Genomic DNA, 19,502 nt, shown 5'->3' with positions numbered 1-19,502 from the left:
GATTTGATTCGAGTCCCGCCAAATGAGTTAAATGTGACGAGTTCTCCATGGCCGTTCGCAGCTTGGGGCATGGATATCATTGGTCCCATTGAGCCTGCCGCCTCAAATAGGCACAGGTTCATTTTAGTGGCCATCGACTACTTCACAAAGTGGGTAGAAGAATCTTCGCACAAGTCAGTGACAAAGAAGGTGGTGGCAGATTTTGTTCGCAACAACATCATTTGTCGATTCGGAATCCCGGAGTCAATCATAACAGATAATGGAGCTAATCTTAACAGTGATCTGATGCGGGAGATTTGCAAAACATTTAAGATTACTCACCGAAATTCCACTCCTTATCGACCTCAGATGAATGGAGCAGTTGAAGCAGCCAACAAAAACATCAAGAGAATATTGCGGAAGATGATTGACAATTACAGGCATTGGCACGAAAAGTTACCGTTGGCCCTTCTCGGTTATCGCACCACTGTAAGGACTTCAACTGGTGCGACGCCTTATCTTTTGGTCTATGGGACAGAGGCTGTGTTACCTGCGGAGGTAGAAATACCATCTTTCAGAATTATCTAGGAAGATGAGTTGAGTGATGCTAAATGGATACAAAACCGATATGAACAATTGATGCTCGTTGATGAAAAGAGGATGAATGCAGTTTGTCATGGGCAACTTTATCAGAACAGAATGGCCAGAGCTTTTAACAGGAAAGTAAGACCAAGACAGTTCAAACTGGGGCAATTGGTATTGAAGCGCATATTCCCAGGCCAAGATGAAGCGAAAGGAAAATTTGTACCTAACTGGCAAGGACCTTACATGGTTCATCGAGTACTGACTGGAGGAGCATTAATTCTAGCAGAAATGGATGGCGAAATTTGGCCAAAAGCTATCAACGCGGATGTCGTCAAGAGATACTACGTCTAGGAGCTTTTATGTAATGTCTTGTAATGCTTTTCTATGAAATGAAGCTACGTTCCCTCGGGGGGATACGTAAGAAACCTATATCGGGTTTGGTCTTTTGAAAAAAACAAAAACAAAAACAAAAACAAAAAAAAACAAAAACAAAAAAAACGAAATAAATAAATAAATAATAATAAAAAATTCAAAATTCAATTTGAACTACGCTTGACCTGATTCCCTCAGTAGGATAAGTACGCAGCCTATGTCAGGCTCGGTCTCGTCATTTGCAAAAGCTCAACATCCGCCTGTACCAGAAACTGGGACAAATTTTGAAGGCATCATCGCAAGCGGCATCGAGAAACATGAAAGAGTATATGACCAACAGAGTCATCAGGCAAAAAGGAAGACTTTGGAGAAAGGACGCTCGCTTTGTTTCACAATGTGTCACAATTCCAAGTTCAGCAGAATTTGTTTATCACTATATACGTATTTCACTATGCATATTTTATTTTGAAATAATATGATTTCTATTAATTAGATAATTTTATTAGTTGGCCAAGATTAAGTAATAGGCGGAGGTTACAAGTCCAGACAAAGTTGGAAGCATGAAGCGCCAAGAGCCAGATCTTCAAAGTCAACGCGAGTCAACCTAATTCCAAAAAAAAAAAAAAAGCTTGCAAATGTTTCTTCGGATGCAGATTTCCAAGTTGCGGAAGGCATGAAGCGCCAAGAGCCAGATCTTCAAGGTCAACGCGAATCAACCTCCCCCCCCCCCCCCCCCCATAAAAAAAAGCTTACAAATTTTTCTTTGGATGCAGATTTCCAAGTTGCGGAAGCCCAAATATATAATGTTTGCAGCCCTGCAAGGATTGCACGTCGAACGGTTTGAGTTTTCTTATAACAATCATGCCTCTCGAGTATCAATAATTTTCGAGATTTGCAACAAATTGCTGCTTGAATCTTGCAAATGATTTTTCAAGCGTGTCGATGCACAAATATTTTCTATTGCTTTCAAATGCCTCGCATAAATGCTTTCAAATACACTGCGAACGCACTATTGCTTTCAAATGCCCCGCACTGCATTGCATTATTACTTTCAAATGCCCAGCATACATTGCATCATTGCTCTCAAAGCACCGCATATGCATTGCTTTATTACTTTCAAATGCCTTGTGAATGCTCGCAGACGCATCGCACCGTACCTGCATTGCTTTATTATTTTCAAATGCTTTGCGTATGCTCGCAGACGCATTGCACCGCACACACGCATTGCTTTATTAATGCCCTGCGAATGCTCGCAGACGCACCGCACTGCACCTGCATTGCTTTATTACTTTCAAATGCCTTGCGAATGCTCGTAGGCGCACCGCACATGCATTGCTTTATTTTTCAAATGCCTTGCGAATGCTCGCAAATGCACCACACATACATTGCATTCAAATGCCCTGCAAAGGCACTACACAAATGCTCGCAAGTGCACCGCACCTGCATTGCTTTATTATTTTCAAATGCTCTGCGTATGCTCGCAGACGCATCGCACCGCACTTGCACTGCTTTATTACTTTCAAATGCCCTGCGAATGCTCGCAGACGCATCGCACCGCACCTGCACTGCTTTATTACTTTCAAATACCCTGCGAATGCTCGCAGACGCATCACACCGCACCTGCACTGCTTTATTACTTTCAAATGCCCTGCGAATGCTCGCAGACGCATCGCACCGCATCTGCATTGCTTTATTATTTTCAAATGCTCCGCGTATGCTCGCAGACGCATCACACCGCACCTGCATTGCTTTATTATTTTCAAATGTTCTGCGTATGCTCGCAGACGCATTGCGCCACACACATGCATTGCTTATTTAATGCCCTGCGAATGCTCGCAGACACACTGCACCGCACCTGCATTGCTTTACTATTTTCAAGTGCCTTGGGAATGCCCGCAAATGCACTGTACATGCATTACATTATTACTTTCAAATGCCTTGCGAATGCTCGCAAACACATCGCATATACATTGCACTATTACTTTCAACTGCCCTGCAAACGCATCGCGTCATGCCGACTTAGAAAGCCTCATAAATCATTCGGCTTAAATAGCCCATCAGGTTTAAGGCCTCATTAATCATCGCAGAAAGGCATCATTCTCATGAATCATCGGCCTAGAACCTTATTTGCATTAGCCTCAGCAAAGGTTATCACTTATTTAAATCATTGCAGTTTTTATGGGTTTATTCTACATCGCTTTACTTTCGATTTTTTTTTTACTGACTATTTTATCTAGATTAAGTTTCGCAGGAACCTTAGCGCAACGTGGAACTATTTCTTCGGCAGCGAACTGGGGCAATGCGTTGGGAAGGAAAGCAGACTTCCCGATAAGGGTCAACGATCTACCTCGAAAACTAGCCTCCAACTCCAAATATCCCGCTTGCATTCCAGCACATCCAATTTTCAGAATTCTCGAGTTCTATCATGATACCCAGTGTCATCATAATTCGACACTGGGATAATACTTTGCGAAGATTCGCGCCAATTGGAATTTGCTATTCATAGGTGTTGTAGTTATCCCAGAACTACACATGACCTGATTCTCGTGCAGCCCGAGATATGTAGGCAACTCGGAGACCGGAGTTCGGCCGTAATCCTCTCAACATTTCTTTATCCTTAGTCCTCTAAAATCCTTTAGCCGGGACAAAATAGGCTACTGAGTCAACGTCTTTGCCCGAAAATTCTTTCATCATTACCGGGCAAAGAGGGACAAGTTGTTGACACCCAATTTTGTCCCACTTTTTCTCCGAAATATCTATTTACGCCTCTAGTATTTTTTGACGACTTAAAAAAAAAAAAAGATAAAAAAAATTAAATTATTTTAACTGGCTTTATTATTATTATTATTATTATTATTATTATTATTATTATTATTTTGTTACCAGTATTATTATAATTCACATTTTTATCATTTCAGCATTTTTACCAGCTAGGCACACGCATCGTATTTATTTTCCCATAATATAATAATAGCATTTACTTACTGTTGAATTTCAAATATATTCTCGCACGGCTATTACGGCATCGTTTTATTTTCATCTGAGTATTAATAAATACATACTTTATACTAGGGGATGTTTTAGCACACTTAGTAATGGGTCTCTTATTTAAATTTAGAAGCCAAACCATTTTCATCCAGCCTAACATTTTTTCCGCCCAGCCCATATTTTCAAACCACCAGCCCATTATTTAAAGTCCACAACCCAGTCCAAAATTCAACCCGACCCGGCGACCCAATTCACATTAAAAAAAAAGGGAACCCACTAGGGTTCCCTTCCCATTTTCAGCCGCACCTCCCTTTCTCCCCACTCCTCTCCTCTTCATTCTCATCCCCACCACGCCGCCCCACTCCTTCCTTCATCATTCCCTCATCCCCACCACCGCCGCTCCCCCCGCTCCTCTCTCCTTTTCACCCACCTCACTTCCTCTCGTTTTGCTTTAAAAAACTCGAATGGAAAACACTATAAAGGGAGGAGTTGAATCGCTTGGAGGGAAAAGAGAAGAAAAAAAGGAAAACAAGTTTAAAAAATCCCCAAAATATTGAGTTCTTCAGCCGCTGAATTTTGTTTTTTAGCAGTCATAGTATCGATTAAAATAAACATTTTTTTCTACTGCTTCGAATCCGGGTGATACCAACTCAGGAGTTTGTGGTGTTTCGGGGTAGATCGGAGATTCGTAGCCTCACTTCGCTGCACCCGAAGCAGGTGATTCTTCTTTTCCTTTTTTAGCGTCTTTCATTTTATTTTAGGATTAATGGTTCTGCGTCAGTTCATTTTACTGTTTCTATGTGATTTGGGCGTGTAGTCTAAATATATGTATATGTGTTAGAATAGTTGGTCCGTGTTGAATCATATTCGTGTTCAGTCTTGATTTTGGTTTGAAAAGGAATAAAGGTTATATGAATCAATTTAACTAGTAATTTAATTAGTGATTATGTGAACTAATTTAATAGTGGCGATTAGTTTGTTGTTGCATTCATTATGAAGTATACCAGGTTTAGTCTGTTCATATAAACATGCTTTAGAAACCATTTTGGGTCTAGACTGATTATGCTAAGTGTGCATTATATATTGGTTGTGCTCTAGTTAGTCATGATTTACAGGTTGTTTTGTTAGAATATTTTTAAGTAGGCAGATTTAGATGTTGTTTGATCAAGCAAGCTAGTAAGGATTTCAATGTGTTGTATCAAATGTTCAGGTTGTCTGGCATAATACCATGACTTCTTAAAGTTGATTATGTCATAGTTGCTGTGCTGCTTGTTATTTCCCTCAGAATATGTTCTTTTAAAAGGGATAAAGGTATTTAAATTTAGTTCTGCCCCCTTTTAAAACCATTTTTTGCACTCTGTGGAATTAGTTAATGAGTGCTTGAACTTTTGCTATGTGACTGAAATATGAAGATCCCCTATTAGTGTATGAATTCTGAAATTTATTTCCTCCCTTAAGCAAATATGGTTAAGACACTTTCATACCCCTATACCTTCCCTCTTTCCATTAGGATTAGGCTTAAAAGTTAAGAACTGGTCCTATACATGCCTACTTGCATTATATCAATCCTATTCGAAATCTGCTGATTCTGTTTGCCTCACTTGTATCATGCCGCGACTCCCTTTTTTTAGTATATCTTGCAGTTTCCAGACATCTATTGTATGCCAAATGGAATAGGAATTTAGTATGTATATCAGGTGGATATTCGCTGAATGTTGTGTCCCCTTTCTTTGGAGTGCCTTTGTATGTCTTGGAATGATGTCTTAAGTATGTCAACGAATTGAAATTTGCTGCTGTTTGAGTATTTTGTGTCATCATAGATAGGGCATTATTAAATAGCTTCTTAAGTCTAAAATATAGGTTCGGCTGGGATTAGAATATTTAGTTGAATTGGTGCTCTCTTTGCTTTGTTTTTGCTCAGCTTATTGTAGTATCTGATCCCGCTATCCCTTGTTTTTTTTTTTTTTTTACATTTATGATTCAAATGCTCATGACTGTTAGCTAGGATACTGCATGTTTGATTTATGGCATAGAGAAGAATATACCTGGATAAACAAAGTATACCCAATTCTATATACATCCAAGGGTATATAAGTTGATATATTTAGTATATGTGGGATATATCACTGGTGTAAATTTACTAGTCTAAACTGCTGTCGGGTTTGTTTAATATTTGGTTATGTATCTCCCTCTTAGCTGCTGGACTTCGGCTATAAGTTCAGGTTAAATTTTTGGGGCTGTTCTTATTCCTTTTGTTCCCTAATGTCCAGTTGGACTCCCTTTCTTTTTTTTAGTTCCAGTTCTGTCCATGAGAAAATATGGAAATGAAGTCAGTTTAAGGTTGTAAACATAGGTTAACTAGTCAACTTAACTTGTGCACTAATTACTTGGTTGAATGAGTTCATGTCGAAGGTATATGTTAAAGTTTGTCTAACATAACCCATCTGAGTATTCAGTCGTCAATTAATATGGATATCGAGAATTCTGTGCATCTACTCAGGCCTAAATCTCTGAATGTTTCAAGCCTGCAGTGGTCTTTTTTGTGAACTTGGTTGTCATCGCATGCACATTTGTGAAAATTGATTCGAAACACTGGTTGGAAACTGGTCTGAAATTTCATATGTATTCTTGATAAGTTGCCATTCATTTAATCATCAGAACCTAATCCTTGATGTCCTGCTGTCTGTTTAAAGCAAATCTGTTTCCTTTGTATGTAAGTTAGAAGCTTTCAGACCTTGTTAGGAGTATATGGTTTATTATCAAGTGCATTTTGTGTACGTGAACAAGCCTCGTGTACGGTTTATGATCAGTTTGATACACTGTTGCAAGTATATTTCAGTAGGAAATATGTATATAAATGTATATTTTACGTGTTTGATCTTGTTCATTTGATTATATTCTAATCCTTTTTCCTTTCATTTTTTTGCATGATCACCGCATACAAGTCCGAGGGACTCGCTCTTCTTCTGCATTCGGTGTTGGGCTAAAAGCCTAACAAAATCTTCCGAGTCATTCTCTATCCAGTCCCTGTTCGCAGTAAAAAAAAAAATAGAAAACAAATTCAGGGCCAAGCCCAATAGGCATGACAACAGCAGCAATGTATAAAATTGTTATTGGGCCGAAGCCCAATAGCGATCAGATCAGCAGCAGTCCTGGAAAATGGGCAAAGCCCATTTAATTTTGTTTCAGCCTCTATTTTGTTTTATGTATTTAATTTGTATTATGCAACTAACTCTTTGTTTGTTTTTTGTTTTCTTAGTTTAGATAATTCCTAATGAATTTGTAGGTTTAGTTTTAGTAATGGGTAGTTAGTTTAAGGAAGACTAACAATTAATTCCATAAGTTTATTTCTCTTCTTTCCATGTTTTTTTTTTAGAATAATTGATTTTCAAAATAACATGACTATATATTTTGAGTTAAAAGAATCACACTTCATTCTTATTATATTAGGCATTTTAAAACACTACTAACACGCAAATAGGAATTAAGGAATATTTCGTAAATATTTCTTTAAAGTTTATCCAAATTATGCATATTTTTAGTCGAATATAGTTAATAAAACATAATCTTGTTTATACTTCTAAAATGCAAAGTCAATTAATACCTCATCGTTTAGTTGTTTCGGATATTTATTAAAGCATAGTATAAACTGCATTTTCGTCTATTCATATGCAAATCCTTTTTTGCAATTTTTGTTTTTAAATAGCATTATTATTTAAAACCTTAGCAGCATTTATAAGTTTTATTTTTTAGATGGCATTTAAAATTTCCCTTTTTATGCAAATTATCGCATTTTTCTGCAAATAGCATTTTATTAAAGCTTTAGCAATATTTATATAAAAAAATATTTATTTTTTTAAATGGCATTTGAAGGTTTTCTCTTATGCAAATCATTATACTTTTTTTTTACAAGTCTTATTAGCATTTTTTTTTTAACCTTAGCAATATTCATAAGTATTATTTTAAATAGCATTATTACAATTTTTTTTCTTTAGCAATGTTTACAAGCCATTTTTCTTGAAATTTAAATATTATATTTGCATCTTTAGCCCTAATTAATTAACCTAAGTTTGGCTGGATAATCGTAGTTAACAGATTCTAAAGGATGCCTAACCCCTTCCCTTTAGGATAATATAGAACCCTTACCTAGAATCACACTGATTAAGCAGACTATTAACGGAGGTTTAGTTAGCTTTACCTTAGTTAATAATTAGGTGCCCTAATTCACCTTAAAATCAATTAGGTGGCGACTCCTTAAAATAAGAAATTTAGGAATCTCCAATATGTTGTACTCTGCTTTAACCCGTTTAAAATGGGGTATAACAACACATCTACGAAAATGATCGAAAAATGACACTGAAATCACAATGCTAGCGCCATATTAAGAATGTGGCAATTTTTTCTTTCGACTCTTTCATTCTGCTATGGTGTCCCTGTAAGAAATGTTTGGAAAAGAATTCCGCGTTCGAAGAAGTAAATACTCAGTTCCGTTATCACTTCTAACAATCTTCACCTTCTTACCAAACTGTCTATCCACCAAAGCGAAGAAATTCTTTAATGTTTGGGATACTTTTTTCTTGTCGACTAATAGAAAAATAAACTCAGCTCGCGAACTATCATCCACAAAATTCAAAAAATACGAAGCACAACAAAAAGAAGGGGTTTTATATGGTCCCCATAAATCACAATGAAGTATTTCGAAAATATTTGAAGCTATATTATCACTTAAGGGAAAAAACACTTCTTGTTTGCTTTGCTCTTTGGTATATATCACATTCTTTATGTGATCCAATACTACTATCTTTTTTGCCCAATGCCTTAGTGGACTTCATTACTTGTGCTGAAGGATGACCTAACCGTTTGTGCCAAAGATCAAACCAATCAACTGCCTCCGCCTTCATAGCTCGTATCTGCGGCACATTCCAAAAATAGTAAAGTCCACATCGACGCTCACTTGTTCCAAGCAGCTTCCTCGTGGTGGGATCCTGTATAGCACACATAATTTTGCTAAATTTTAGATCACAATGTAAATGATCTACAAGTTGTGACACAAAAATTAAATTGCATGTTAAATCCGGAATGTAACGGAGATCCTTAAACCATATCCTATTATTTAGCCTGGTTGTTCTTCTCTTGTGGCCACCGAGCTACTTCCATCCGGAAGCCCAAACGGACACTTAGGAATGTCCCGCTGATTGCTTAGTTCCTCCGGATTACTTGTCACATGATTGGTAGCTCCGGAGTCAATAATCCAGGATGAGTTTTTGTTCTTACTATCCATCTTGCCATTCTTACAACCACGACGTTAGCCCAGTAGTTGCCTCTTCCAAGATCGGATCCCAGTCCACCCCTCTGTTATTGTTGTTGTCCTTGTCTTCTTCTTCCGATTTTGTTGTATCCTTTTTGATTTCCTGGCCACCAATACAGATAACCAATGAGTTGAAAATATACGTCCACAACGTATCCAGATCTCTTGCAATGCGTGCAGAATGCACCATCAGTTTTTCCTTCACATTGGTCACGTAAGGGTTTCTCTCTTGTACGGCAAAGCCATGGTTTCACTCCGGTCCTTCATTTTCCGTGTGATTCCTCTCACACGCACTTGTTGCACCAGCTTCGAATAAACCTTGTCAATGATAGCAACGGCTCCTGGGCCAGTGTGTTCAACCTCATCGTTCCATACGTTGTCTCTTCCAAACCCATGAGGAAAATATGCACTTGTTCTTCTTCTCTTTTGACTTCTAGGACCCTTCCTAGATTGCACGTGCACTTTCTACACGTACAAGTTGGAATCTGTTAGTGATTCGGTAATTCCTCCCACAACTTAGTGAGTTTTCCAGAGTAATCCACTGTGGTCCATCCCTTCTGCTTACACTCCACAAGTTCCGCCTTTAGTTGTTGCATCTGAGGGCCATTAACCACTCTCGAATGCTGGTCCATAATTCTTACGCTTCCTCTTAATGTGAAATCATTGAGCGAAGTATTGGTTCTATGGTGTTGCGAATCCATGACACCAACAGTAAGTTTATAGTCCACCAATCTTCTAAGTCCGATGACTCTTCATTCGGCTTCTTGATTGTATCGTCAACGGAGCCGAACTTCTTTCTTGCTCTTAGGCTTGTCCTCATGGATCTATCCCATTCTTCATAATTCTCACCGTTCAATTGGACTTGTGTCACCACAATTCCAAGGTTATCATTCCACGTAATGTCGTAGGCAGAGATTGGTTTTCTTTGGGTTTTATTTTCTTCACCGGCGATTCCTTTGCCGTCATCGTCGGTTTCTTTACCGTCACTTGCCATTGTTTTAGAGTTTTTGTATTCTTTCTAATGTGACTCTGATATCATGTTAAAATCGAGATAGGGACATGAATTTAGAGAGACGAGAATAATGGGAGAATTCTTTATGCTTTGTATTCATCATAATGTCCTCCGTATATACAAGTAAGGTCCTCCTTCTCCTAGTCTAATAAGGTAAAGTTCCTCCTTCTCCTAGTCTAATAAGGTTACCCTATTGGCTATTATAATATAACTACACATCCAATATTACCATAATTACAATTTCACCGTAAATAAAACTATTACAATTAGAATAGAATAGGGTTCCATTGACGTAGGGTTTCATTGAGTTTGTCCCGTCACATCCGGTGTTAATATTTATTATTACAATTCAATTCATACACAATTTGTATATGATAATTCTATGATTTTTGCATTATTTATTCAAGTGTATCGGCATATTATAACAAAATTATTTATTGAAAAAAATATTATATATACATATTTATGTAAATTTGTTTACGAACATCGAGTAACATCACTTGATTGAGGGTGTCTCTGTCAATGCGTGAAGAAGAAATTGCCCCTCTCGAGCATGTGGAGAAAAATTATGTGATCATCGAGGCACACGAAAAGTTATCAGTTTTATGCAAGTATTAAATGAAACAGGATTAGAACTTAGAAAAAGTTAGCGAGAGAGATGAGGACTATGAATCTCTACAGTTACTTCTGTACATAGCAATATTCAAGCCACAAGATGCAGCAAGAATGCTAAGAAGATGATTGCGGAAAATAAAACAAAGAAGATGACGGAAACCCTAGAAGTTTGTAATGTTAGTTATTATGATTTTACTAATTTTCTTTTAAGTTTTTTATTTATTAAAATTAAATATAATACTTTTGGCAACCATAGTTTATCTTTATATCCTATAGTTAGTTTAACTACACTTGGTGTAAACACCCGATGCGGGTAAGTTTTTACCCGCCGCTACCCTATTTTGTGAAAACTACTCTATATAAATCGTCGAAAAATACTTTGAATTATATATTTGGATTGAACTTATTAATACGAAAGAGTAGTAGATGTATTGGTCGTCCAATATATCTACTGGTGAAGCTAGATTTTGCTTTTATGAGCTTTGGATTATAAACAACGCATCTTACTAGATTCTTGATTAATTATTTATGCATAATAAGTGGACTTTTAAATAGTATACAGTTCGAGCCAAAATTACCGAATTTTGCCGAACTCGTAGATGAATTCTCTTGCTCCGCCTCTGAATTATGCCGACTTAGTTCATTTCATGACCAAATAAACATGTCAAACTGTGTAAGTACACCCAATTACTTAAATTCAATTCCCATGTATCCTTCCAAACAGACTCTAAATTATTGATGAGACCGAATCTTTGAATAACTTCTTGTATTTATTTTTCTTTAAGAAGAATTGACTTGTATAGGTGTTGTAACCGTATATGGGCGTTGACGGTTGCTGGGAATAGTGCCATGTGAAAGTACAAGAGGGTGGGGGGGGGGGGGGGTGAATTGTAAGTCTATTAAAAAATTCTAGTCGACTACCGTCTGGTGCCAGTCGACTGATAGCGAGACAGCCTGCACAAAATTATCAGTCCTTCGATTTGCACAAGTATAAACCACAATAAATAGTAAGGGTGCAGATTATAATATGAGAGCAATAAAATAAATGACACCAGGAATTTTTATACTGGTTCGGAACCAATGTGGTATCCTAATCCAGTCCCCTTGGGTTGCAAGGAGGTTATCTCTTTAAGCTCTTTGTAGTTTGAGTTGAGTACAACCTTTGTGGTTTTCCTTGTTCACCACCAACGTTTACAAGGTTGGTTTTCACTCGCTCACCAACAACGAACAAGGTTTGGTTTTAACACGCTCACCAACAACGTACAAAGTTGGTTTTTCACTCGCTCACCAACAACGACTCTTTGGTTTTCACTCGCTCACCAAATAAACGAACAATGACACAACCTCTCAATACAAAGCCTCACCAACTATACTATATCTCTCCTCTCCTTTTTGTTTACACAGTAAGTCACTCAGGATTACAATGCTTATGAAAAGTAGAGCAAAGAACTTGAGAAGGTTGAGACGAAAGTATAAGTGGCTGCGTGCTGAACCAGTTTATCACTTCTTCTTTAAATAGTGGCTCGTCATGCTCCAAGGAATCTGATTTGTCTTGATACGGTGAATCTTCTAATTGAAATAGTATTTTCAGCTTTGATGAATTTTCTCCTCAATTGATTGCACAATATTTGCTCCACGGATTTTGCAGACATTCCTTTCTTGACACCAGTATAATGCATACCATATTTGAACTCTTGGAATATTATAGAAATATCTCCTTACTACATTATTCTCCAACCTCCCAATATTGTTTGAATTAGGAGTAACGTGAGAAGGCTTGGTCCTAATGGCTTGTTGGCTTTTATAACATTAAGGCCTTGGTCCATTAAGAAGGATTCTTTCTTGATACATGTGGACGTTGACTTCATCACTTTGTTTGGAGAAGATTCTGACCCATATTACTTCAATGTCATAAAAGGAATAATTTCAACACAGACTTATTTCCTTCCTTTTATGACTCAGTACAATAGATATCTTACTTGATCTTTATAACCTCACTTCTAAGCCGTAGAAATTTCCTTGTACGGTGAGCTTTCCGAAATTAAAATTCTTTGCTTAATTGATGAATCTCGTCAAGGACTGCTTTCGTTTGGCAAGTTTCTAGCTGTACAAATTTGAGCTTTTATTTAGACAACCCAAGAGAATTTCAAGATCCTCTTCATTTCACCTGGGATCTTGATTTATATTAATTTGAATGTAATCACATTCGTCTTCTAGTATTTGGACTTTGATCACTCCGAACATGAACATTTTTGTGCACTTAAGACTTTTGGCATATCTTGATACTTCATAGATTGTGGACCTTCCTTAAGTAACAAATTGATCTCGATCTTTTTCTTTTCTAGAATATTTTTCTTCCATAGGACCGTAGTAAATATTCTTTCCATAATTTTGGCACCTTGATTTGAGTAAGTCTTTTTCTTCAACATCTTCTTCCGTAATTCCATCTCGTAATATCTTCTTTTCCATATTTGATTAGATCTTCACCAAATCCTTCTTCATCAAATAAACCTATACCAAAAATAAATTTACCACAAGTAAATGTTCTTTTATTAATAATTATATTAGTTTGTTATCATCAAAATTAATAAATGAAACCTTGGACCTAACACCATGATCCAGATAGCGTGTGATAAATACGGATGCACCTACCTCTTATCAAAACTACTCTGGATAAATAATTATGAGGTCTTAAAAATAATACTCCTAGTCCTTGTCAGTTTCATATATGGGACAATATTTGATTGAATACATGCTTTAAGAAAGAAAAAGTTACTCCCTCCATTCATTTTTACTTTTCTACTATGCTAAAATAGATTTTCACTTTTACTTCTCCACTTTTAAGAAAAAGATAAAAAAAAAATTATCTTGTTTTACTCTTAACATTAATTAGTCTTCATAAAATATTGGTCAAAGTTTATGTAATTTGAGTCTTGAAACGAGAAACGTGACTAATATTTTAGGACAGAAAAAATACATTTTTTTTTAAAGAAGAATATGACTTATAATAGGTTTTGGCAGTGGCAGAAATTGGGCATATCCATCAAGAGGCAAATGGTGTAACTAGGCCAACTAATGGACTTAGAGAAAAGACATCATGTTCTCCTAAATTTGTCGCACAACTCACTTTAGCAATTTAATTTAACGGGCGTTTATTTACCCTCCTAAACAACTTTCAAGTTAATTAATATCACCTTATACGTGCAACATCAGTTTAATGATTGGAAGGTGTTATACACATGCGCCACATAAGCACCACCTCAACGACACGTCATTAAGACGTCAAATAGTCTCTCTTTTCTCTTTCTCTTCCTCCTCCTACTTTCTCTCTTCTCTTTTCTTTTCTCTGTCTATCCCCACCTTTCTTCTTCCATCACTTTCTTCTTCCATCAACAACCATCGAACTCCAAAAATCCTAAAATCTCTCTTACGTGAAGGAACAAACCCAAATCGGTTAAAATTATCAATCGGAAAAAATGGAGGTTTTGTCCGAACGCCACAGATTAGGATGCATATGTCTCAATTGTTTCTTTTTTCTATTTATATACATAAGTAATTGCCCCACGGGATACCATATTTATAATCATTATTTTAGTATTTGATTTCAGAAAAAAAATATCAACAGTAAAATAAAATAACTGGAAATAAAAAAAAATGGAGTCATTGTTCTGTTTTTGGCATCATTGATGCAATTGATTCTCGCTTTAATTTGGAATTCACTTTGGAAGCCACCACTCATGGAGAGAGTTGAAAGCTTGAACAACCATGGGAAAAACTCCATTAAAGAAGCTTGAAGCTCGAGCTAATATTTTCAGATCTGGAAAATGATTTGTTGCTACTATTTTAGAGCTCCTTTTATAGTAGTTGTGGATTGATTTAGAGCCAAAAGACGACGAGAAAAGACATGGAGAGGTTGCGGGGGTGGAGGAAACGGGTGTAATGGTGGTGAAAACATAAAGAGAGAGAGGGAAGAAGAAGAGAAAAGAAAAGGGGAGAAATAAAAAAAATAAAAAAAGAAATGTTCAATATGAAGTTTATTTAATTGTATAATGACGAATTAGAAAATGACATCTAGACAAGTTAGTTGGTTTTAAGCATTACTTTTTCCTCTCAAGCGCTTTCAAGAAAGTGTGTACACTTTCTTTGTCAAGTCACCTCTTAAGGGGTACAAATTACATGTTGAATGAGTTTAAAGAGATAAATAAATGCTCGTTAAGTTAAATTGCTAACGTGAATTCAAGTTTAAGGGGAAAATGACGCGTTTTCTCAAATACTTTGACTACCTCAAATGATATGGAAATGCTATACTACATGTCTCATCCACGCTATGTTTTTACTGCTTTCAATAATGACAGTTTAAGAACTCTAATAGCAAGAACAGTCACTATTTTTTAATAACAAAATCTATCTTTACTTTTTGTAACATCCTTATGCAAGAAGAAAAAAAGGACTAATCAAAGCGTTGGTGTTTGCTGGGAGTGCAGCCATGATCCAGATTATGTGCGACAAATGATGATGCACCTACCCTACTCTGATCAAACTACTCTATAGAAATTTTAAAAATATTAGTAAAAGTAATACTTCCAATCTTCATACGTTTCATTTACGCGACTGTGTTTGATTAATACTGGTTTCAAGAAAGATAAAAAAAGCTCTTGATATTGTGATCTCTTTCTCAACAGAAGCACGCTTCCTTTCTCAATAGAAGACTGTTTTCTTTTTCTCGTTTTTGATTTCACTCTCCCCCCGAATAAGTAAGGCCCTGTTAGTCTGGGCGAAGATGGGGATAAAGAGTAAGGATTTAAACGTGTTATTAAGATTTAAGTGACTATAAAAGATTGTCATTAAATATAAAATAAAAAATTTAAAAATTAAATTATTTATAAATGTATATATCATTCTTTTTTAAACATATTAAAACAACAACGTATATCACATAACTTTTCAAAGACCATGAGTTAATTACTCCAACTTCTTTAACTTAATGTTTGGATGAAAGGAGAATGTCACAGACCACCTTCTCAATGTTCACATAAGATGAACCTGTTGATTTTTTAGCAGAATCTTCAGCCAAATTCTTCCATTCCATCGCCTTTTTCTTCATCTCTTTGCCTTTTTCACCAACCATCAATTCCGTCACAAGGCTTTCCACTTCATCCCTTTTCACATTATTGTCAATCTCCATTCCGATGCCCCACTTAGTGACGGAAAACCAACAATTTGTCTGTTGTTCTGCGAAAAACGGCCAACAAATCATAGGCACTCCACTGCTAACACTTTCGAGTGTCGAATTCCATCCATTATGAGTCAAGAATCCTCCTATTGCCGGATGGTTAAGTACTTCTTCTTGGGAGCACCAACTCGCAAGCATTCCCCTTATTTTAGTTTCTTCCACGAATTCAGGTGGAAGAATCGATTCATAACCCGATACAATATCGGGTCTTATGATCCATAGAAACTCTTGCTGGCTGTGTGCAAGTCCCCAAGCAAATTCAATAAGCTGATTAGGTGTCATAACAGTGACGCTACCAAAGTTAACATAAACAACAGAGTTTGGTTCTTTTGTGTCAAGCCATTGTATACACTCTGGTTCCTCTTTCCATAGGCTCGACCCCAGTCCCTTCAAATTCTCGTCATCAACATCTTTTACTAGCAAATTCAATGGCCCTATTGAGTAGACTGGCGGAAGAAGAGTTCGGAGTGATACAAGAACTTCACTCTCTAGTGTCTCAAAGGTGTTGAGGACAATCGCAGAAGCTTTTCTCACTCTTTCTGTTTCTTGGAGGACAAATTTGATCATGAAATCATCTGGATTTGTAGTTCTCAAGAAAGTTGGAAGATCCCTTAAACGTACATTTTTCATGCCTGGTATGCAATCCAATGTTGTCTCTAGGTACCCATTTGTCAAGCAACTCGCATCTACAATTTCTCAAAAAAGAAAAAGGTCAAAACACATGATAGCTAAATACATCAAGAAAACCATTAAAGCCTTAAATGATAGCTCATTTCTTTCATCCATCTAAATGGTGGATAGTGTTGGGTAACTAACAATATCATACACTACTAAAAACACGGCCAAAATCGACCGATCTTTGACAGACAAAAAAAATTTACCGCCATCAGTTCGTTCAATTTTTTATTTTTTTAAAGAAATCAACCAAATTCAGTCGTTTTTTTGGCACCAAAATCAAGGAAATAGAAAAACCGATCAAGTTCCGTTGGACAAAAAATGTGCTTGAAGAATGTAAATTAAAAAAAAAAAAAAATCCAAATACATATGCGGCCCCTCAAACTTATCTAGTTTTTTCATTTAGACACTTGAACTATGTATTGGTTCTATTCACACCTAAAGCCAACCTAAGTGTGCCTATTAGACACATAATCCACACATTCTGGAACAACTTAAACGTGTGTCCCCAAACACCTTCTACATGGAAAAATTAACAAATTAATATGTGACACATCGAAAAGTTAAGGAAAATCTTTCTTTTACAAATTAATTTTTTATTTAGAATCTCTCTCCCCGTCTTCTTCTTCCCCATGCTTGCCAATGTTGCCACGAAGGGTGACCGCATAGCAATCATAAACAGAGAAACAATCCTACCAAGTAGCATTCATATTCCAATTATTATCCATATACGAATAATGAATTTCTTAAGTTCACGAAAAGTTCTTTAGTAGTGACTGTTTAAATGTTCTTTTTCCACTTATGAATTCTGGAAGCCAAATAGTAGTATTTTGGCCTGGTTGCTATTGACTGAGGTTTTAGGGAGTTTGTAATAATTCCATAAAGCAAGAAATAATGAGGTTGGCCAGCGATTTACATCAGGGGACCACCAACATGTGTGTGAAATTAATTTTGTTGCGACAGGAAGAGAGAATGAGGAGAAGGCCTCACGCGCTCATACTTGGGGAGGTACACACACTTTATCATGTTAATACGTAATGTGTGTCTAATAAGCACACTTGTTGAGTTTAGGTGGTAATTAGAAACAATAAATAATTAAAGTATCTAAATGGAAAAATTGGACAAGTTTGAGGGATTGAATAATATATGTATTGGCCTAACAAAAACTAAAGTTTTAAACCAACAAGCATTGATGGTCTAGTGGTAGAACAGTATTTTAAAATGGTGAAGATGGGGTTTCGATTATGAATGATGCATTTTATAATTGTATAATTTAAAAAATTAATTTTTTCTTTAAGAAACCGACCGAAGTCTGTCGGTTTTTTATTACTTTTTCCTCGATCCAATGCGGTTGGTTCCCATGGTCGGTTTCTGCCCTTTTTGCAAATGTGATACCATGTTAAGAGTATTTTTGTGTTGTTTCACCCTAACAGATAGAGTCAAAGGCGGATGTAGTTCACATTCTATGGGTTCAATTGAATCAGTGTTTTCGATACGAAACACAAATATATGCTATGTAACAATCAGTGGATATTAAATAAATACTAATTGATAAACCTATAAATTCAAAAGTAAAATGCGTTCAATCAAAACATCTAGACAGGGCTATATCTAGATCTGTACTGGCCGGAGGTACCAGGAATTCTGAACACCACCGTTAGTAAAACAGAAATATCAATAAAGGCTGAAAGCTGGACAAAGTGTTTATATATATACCTTTAAGTGGAGCATATCCATTTTCAATAATAGTGGAGTAATGCATGTAACCTAAAAATCCACAAGCACTGGTTGTCCAAAACAGAACTTCAGGGACTCCCAATTCTTGTGCAGCATCTAAGGTGAAACTCATGATACCATCCGAGACGATGCAGGACACTGGTGGCACGTCCGACGTGTCGTTGAGCTTGGCAAGAAGATCCTTAAAAGGACTCAAACAAGTTCTAGTAGTAGATTCACAGAGAGAAGGTACGTCTTGCGTGGCATCAGCATCACTTGGGGGGAGTCCATCAGGAATGGTCTCGAAACGGAACGATGAAAGACCGTTGAGAGAATCCGGGCCACGAGACTTAAGGAGACGCCTTTGGTTATATTCAGTGTTGACAAAAGTTATGTGAAAGCCTTTGTGATGAAGGATTTTGGCTAGCTTTAACATGGGGTTCATATGGCCTTGGGCAGGATATGGTATGCATACTGCATGTGGCTTGTTTAATTCAGCACTAATGGTACTCATTCTTTCTCTTTCTTTAAATTTCTCAAAAGGCAAATGAAGGATTTTGTATGATTTTGGTAAGGAGTATTGAAGAAGAGATATCCATAGGTGGAAAAAAAAAATAAAGAAAGTGCCAACAAAGATAAGGCCGGATTGTTATAAAATGGGAAAACTCTGCAATTTTTATTTGAACAGGCTGGAACTAAGGCCGGTTTCGAAGTCAAATACTCTCTCTCTTTCAATTTATGTGAACGTATTATTATTTGAGGAGTTTACGAGATACTTTTTTGACCAATTTTTTCTTACATTTTTTCTTAGTTATTTGAATTATGAATTATCATGATATATAATATTTTTTACGGAAAATTTTCAAATATACTCCTGTACTATTAAAAAGAGTTAAATATACCCCTCATTATACTTTGAGTTCAAATATACCCTTTCTGTTATACTTTGGGTCTAAATGCACTCTTTTGTTATACTTTAGATTCAAATATATCCTTCCTCTATTAAAATTGTCCAAGAT

The 19,502-nt window shown here is 36.5% G+C and overlaps 1 protein-coding gene across 1 annotated transcript; it reads right to left on the bottom strand.

Moving 5' to 3' along the window:
- Positions 1–15,710: 15,710 nt before the first annotated feature.
- Positions 15,711–19,161, bottom strand: LOC132603962 (7-deoxyloganetin glucosyltransferase-like). Its single transcript, XM_060317265.1, has 2 exons — positions 18,484–19,161; positions 15,711–16,778 (listed from the first exon to the last, which is right to left on the bottom strand). Exons 1-2 carry the CDS (start codon positions 18,995–18,997, stop codon positions 15,841–15,843), a joined length of 1,452 nt encoding a protein of 483 aa, XP_060173248.1. The 5' UTR covers positions 18,998–19,161; the 3' UTR covers positions 15,711–15,840.
- Between the last annotated feature and the right edge of the window lie 341 nt (positions 19,162–19,502).

This window comes from Lycium barbarum, chromosome 7, assembly GCF_019175385.1.
Source record: "Lycium barbarum isolate Lr01 chromosome 7, ASM1917538v2, whole genome shotgun sequence".
NCBI lineage: Eukaryota > Viridiplantae > Streptophyta > Magnoliopsida > Solanales > Solanaceae > Lycium > Lycium barbarum.
The sequence above is the reverse complement of the archived record's forward strand: the minus strand, read 5'-3'. Positions and strand labels throughout refer to the sequence as shown.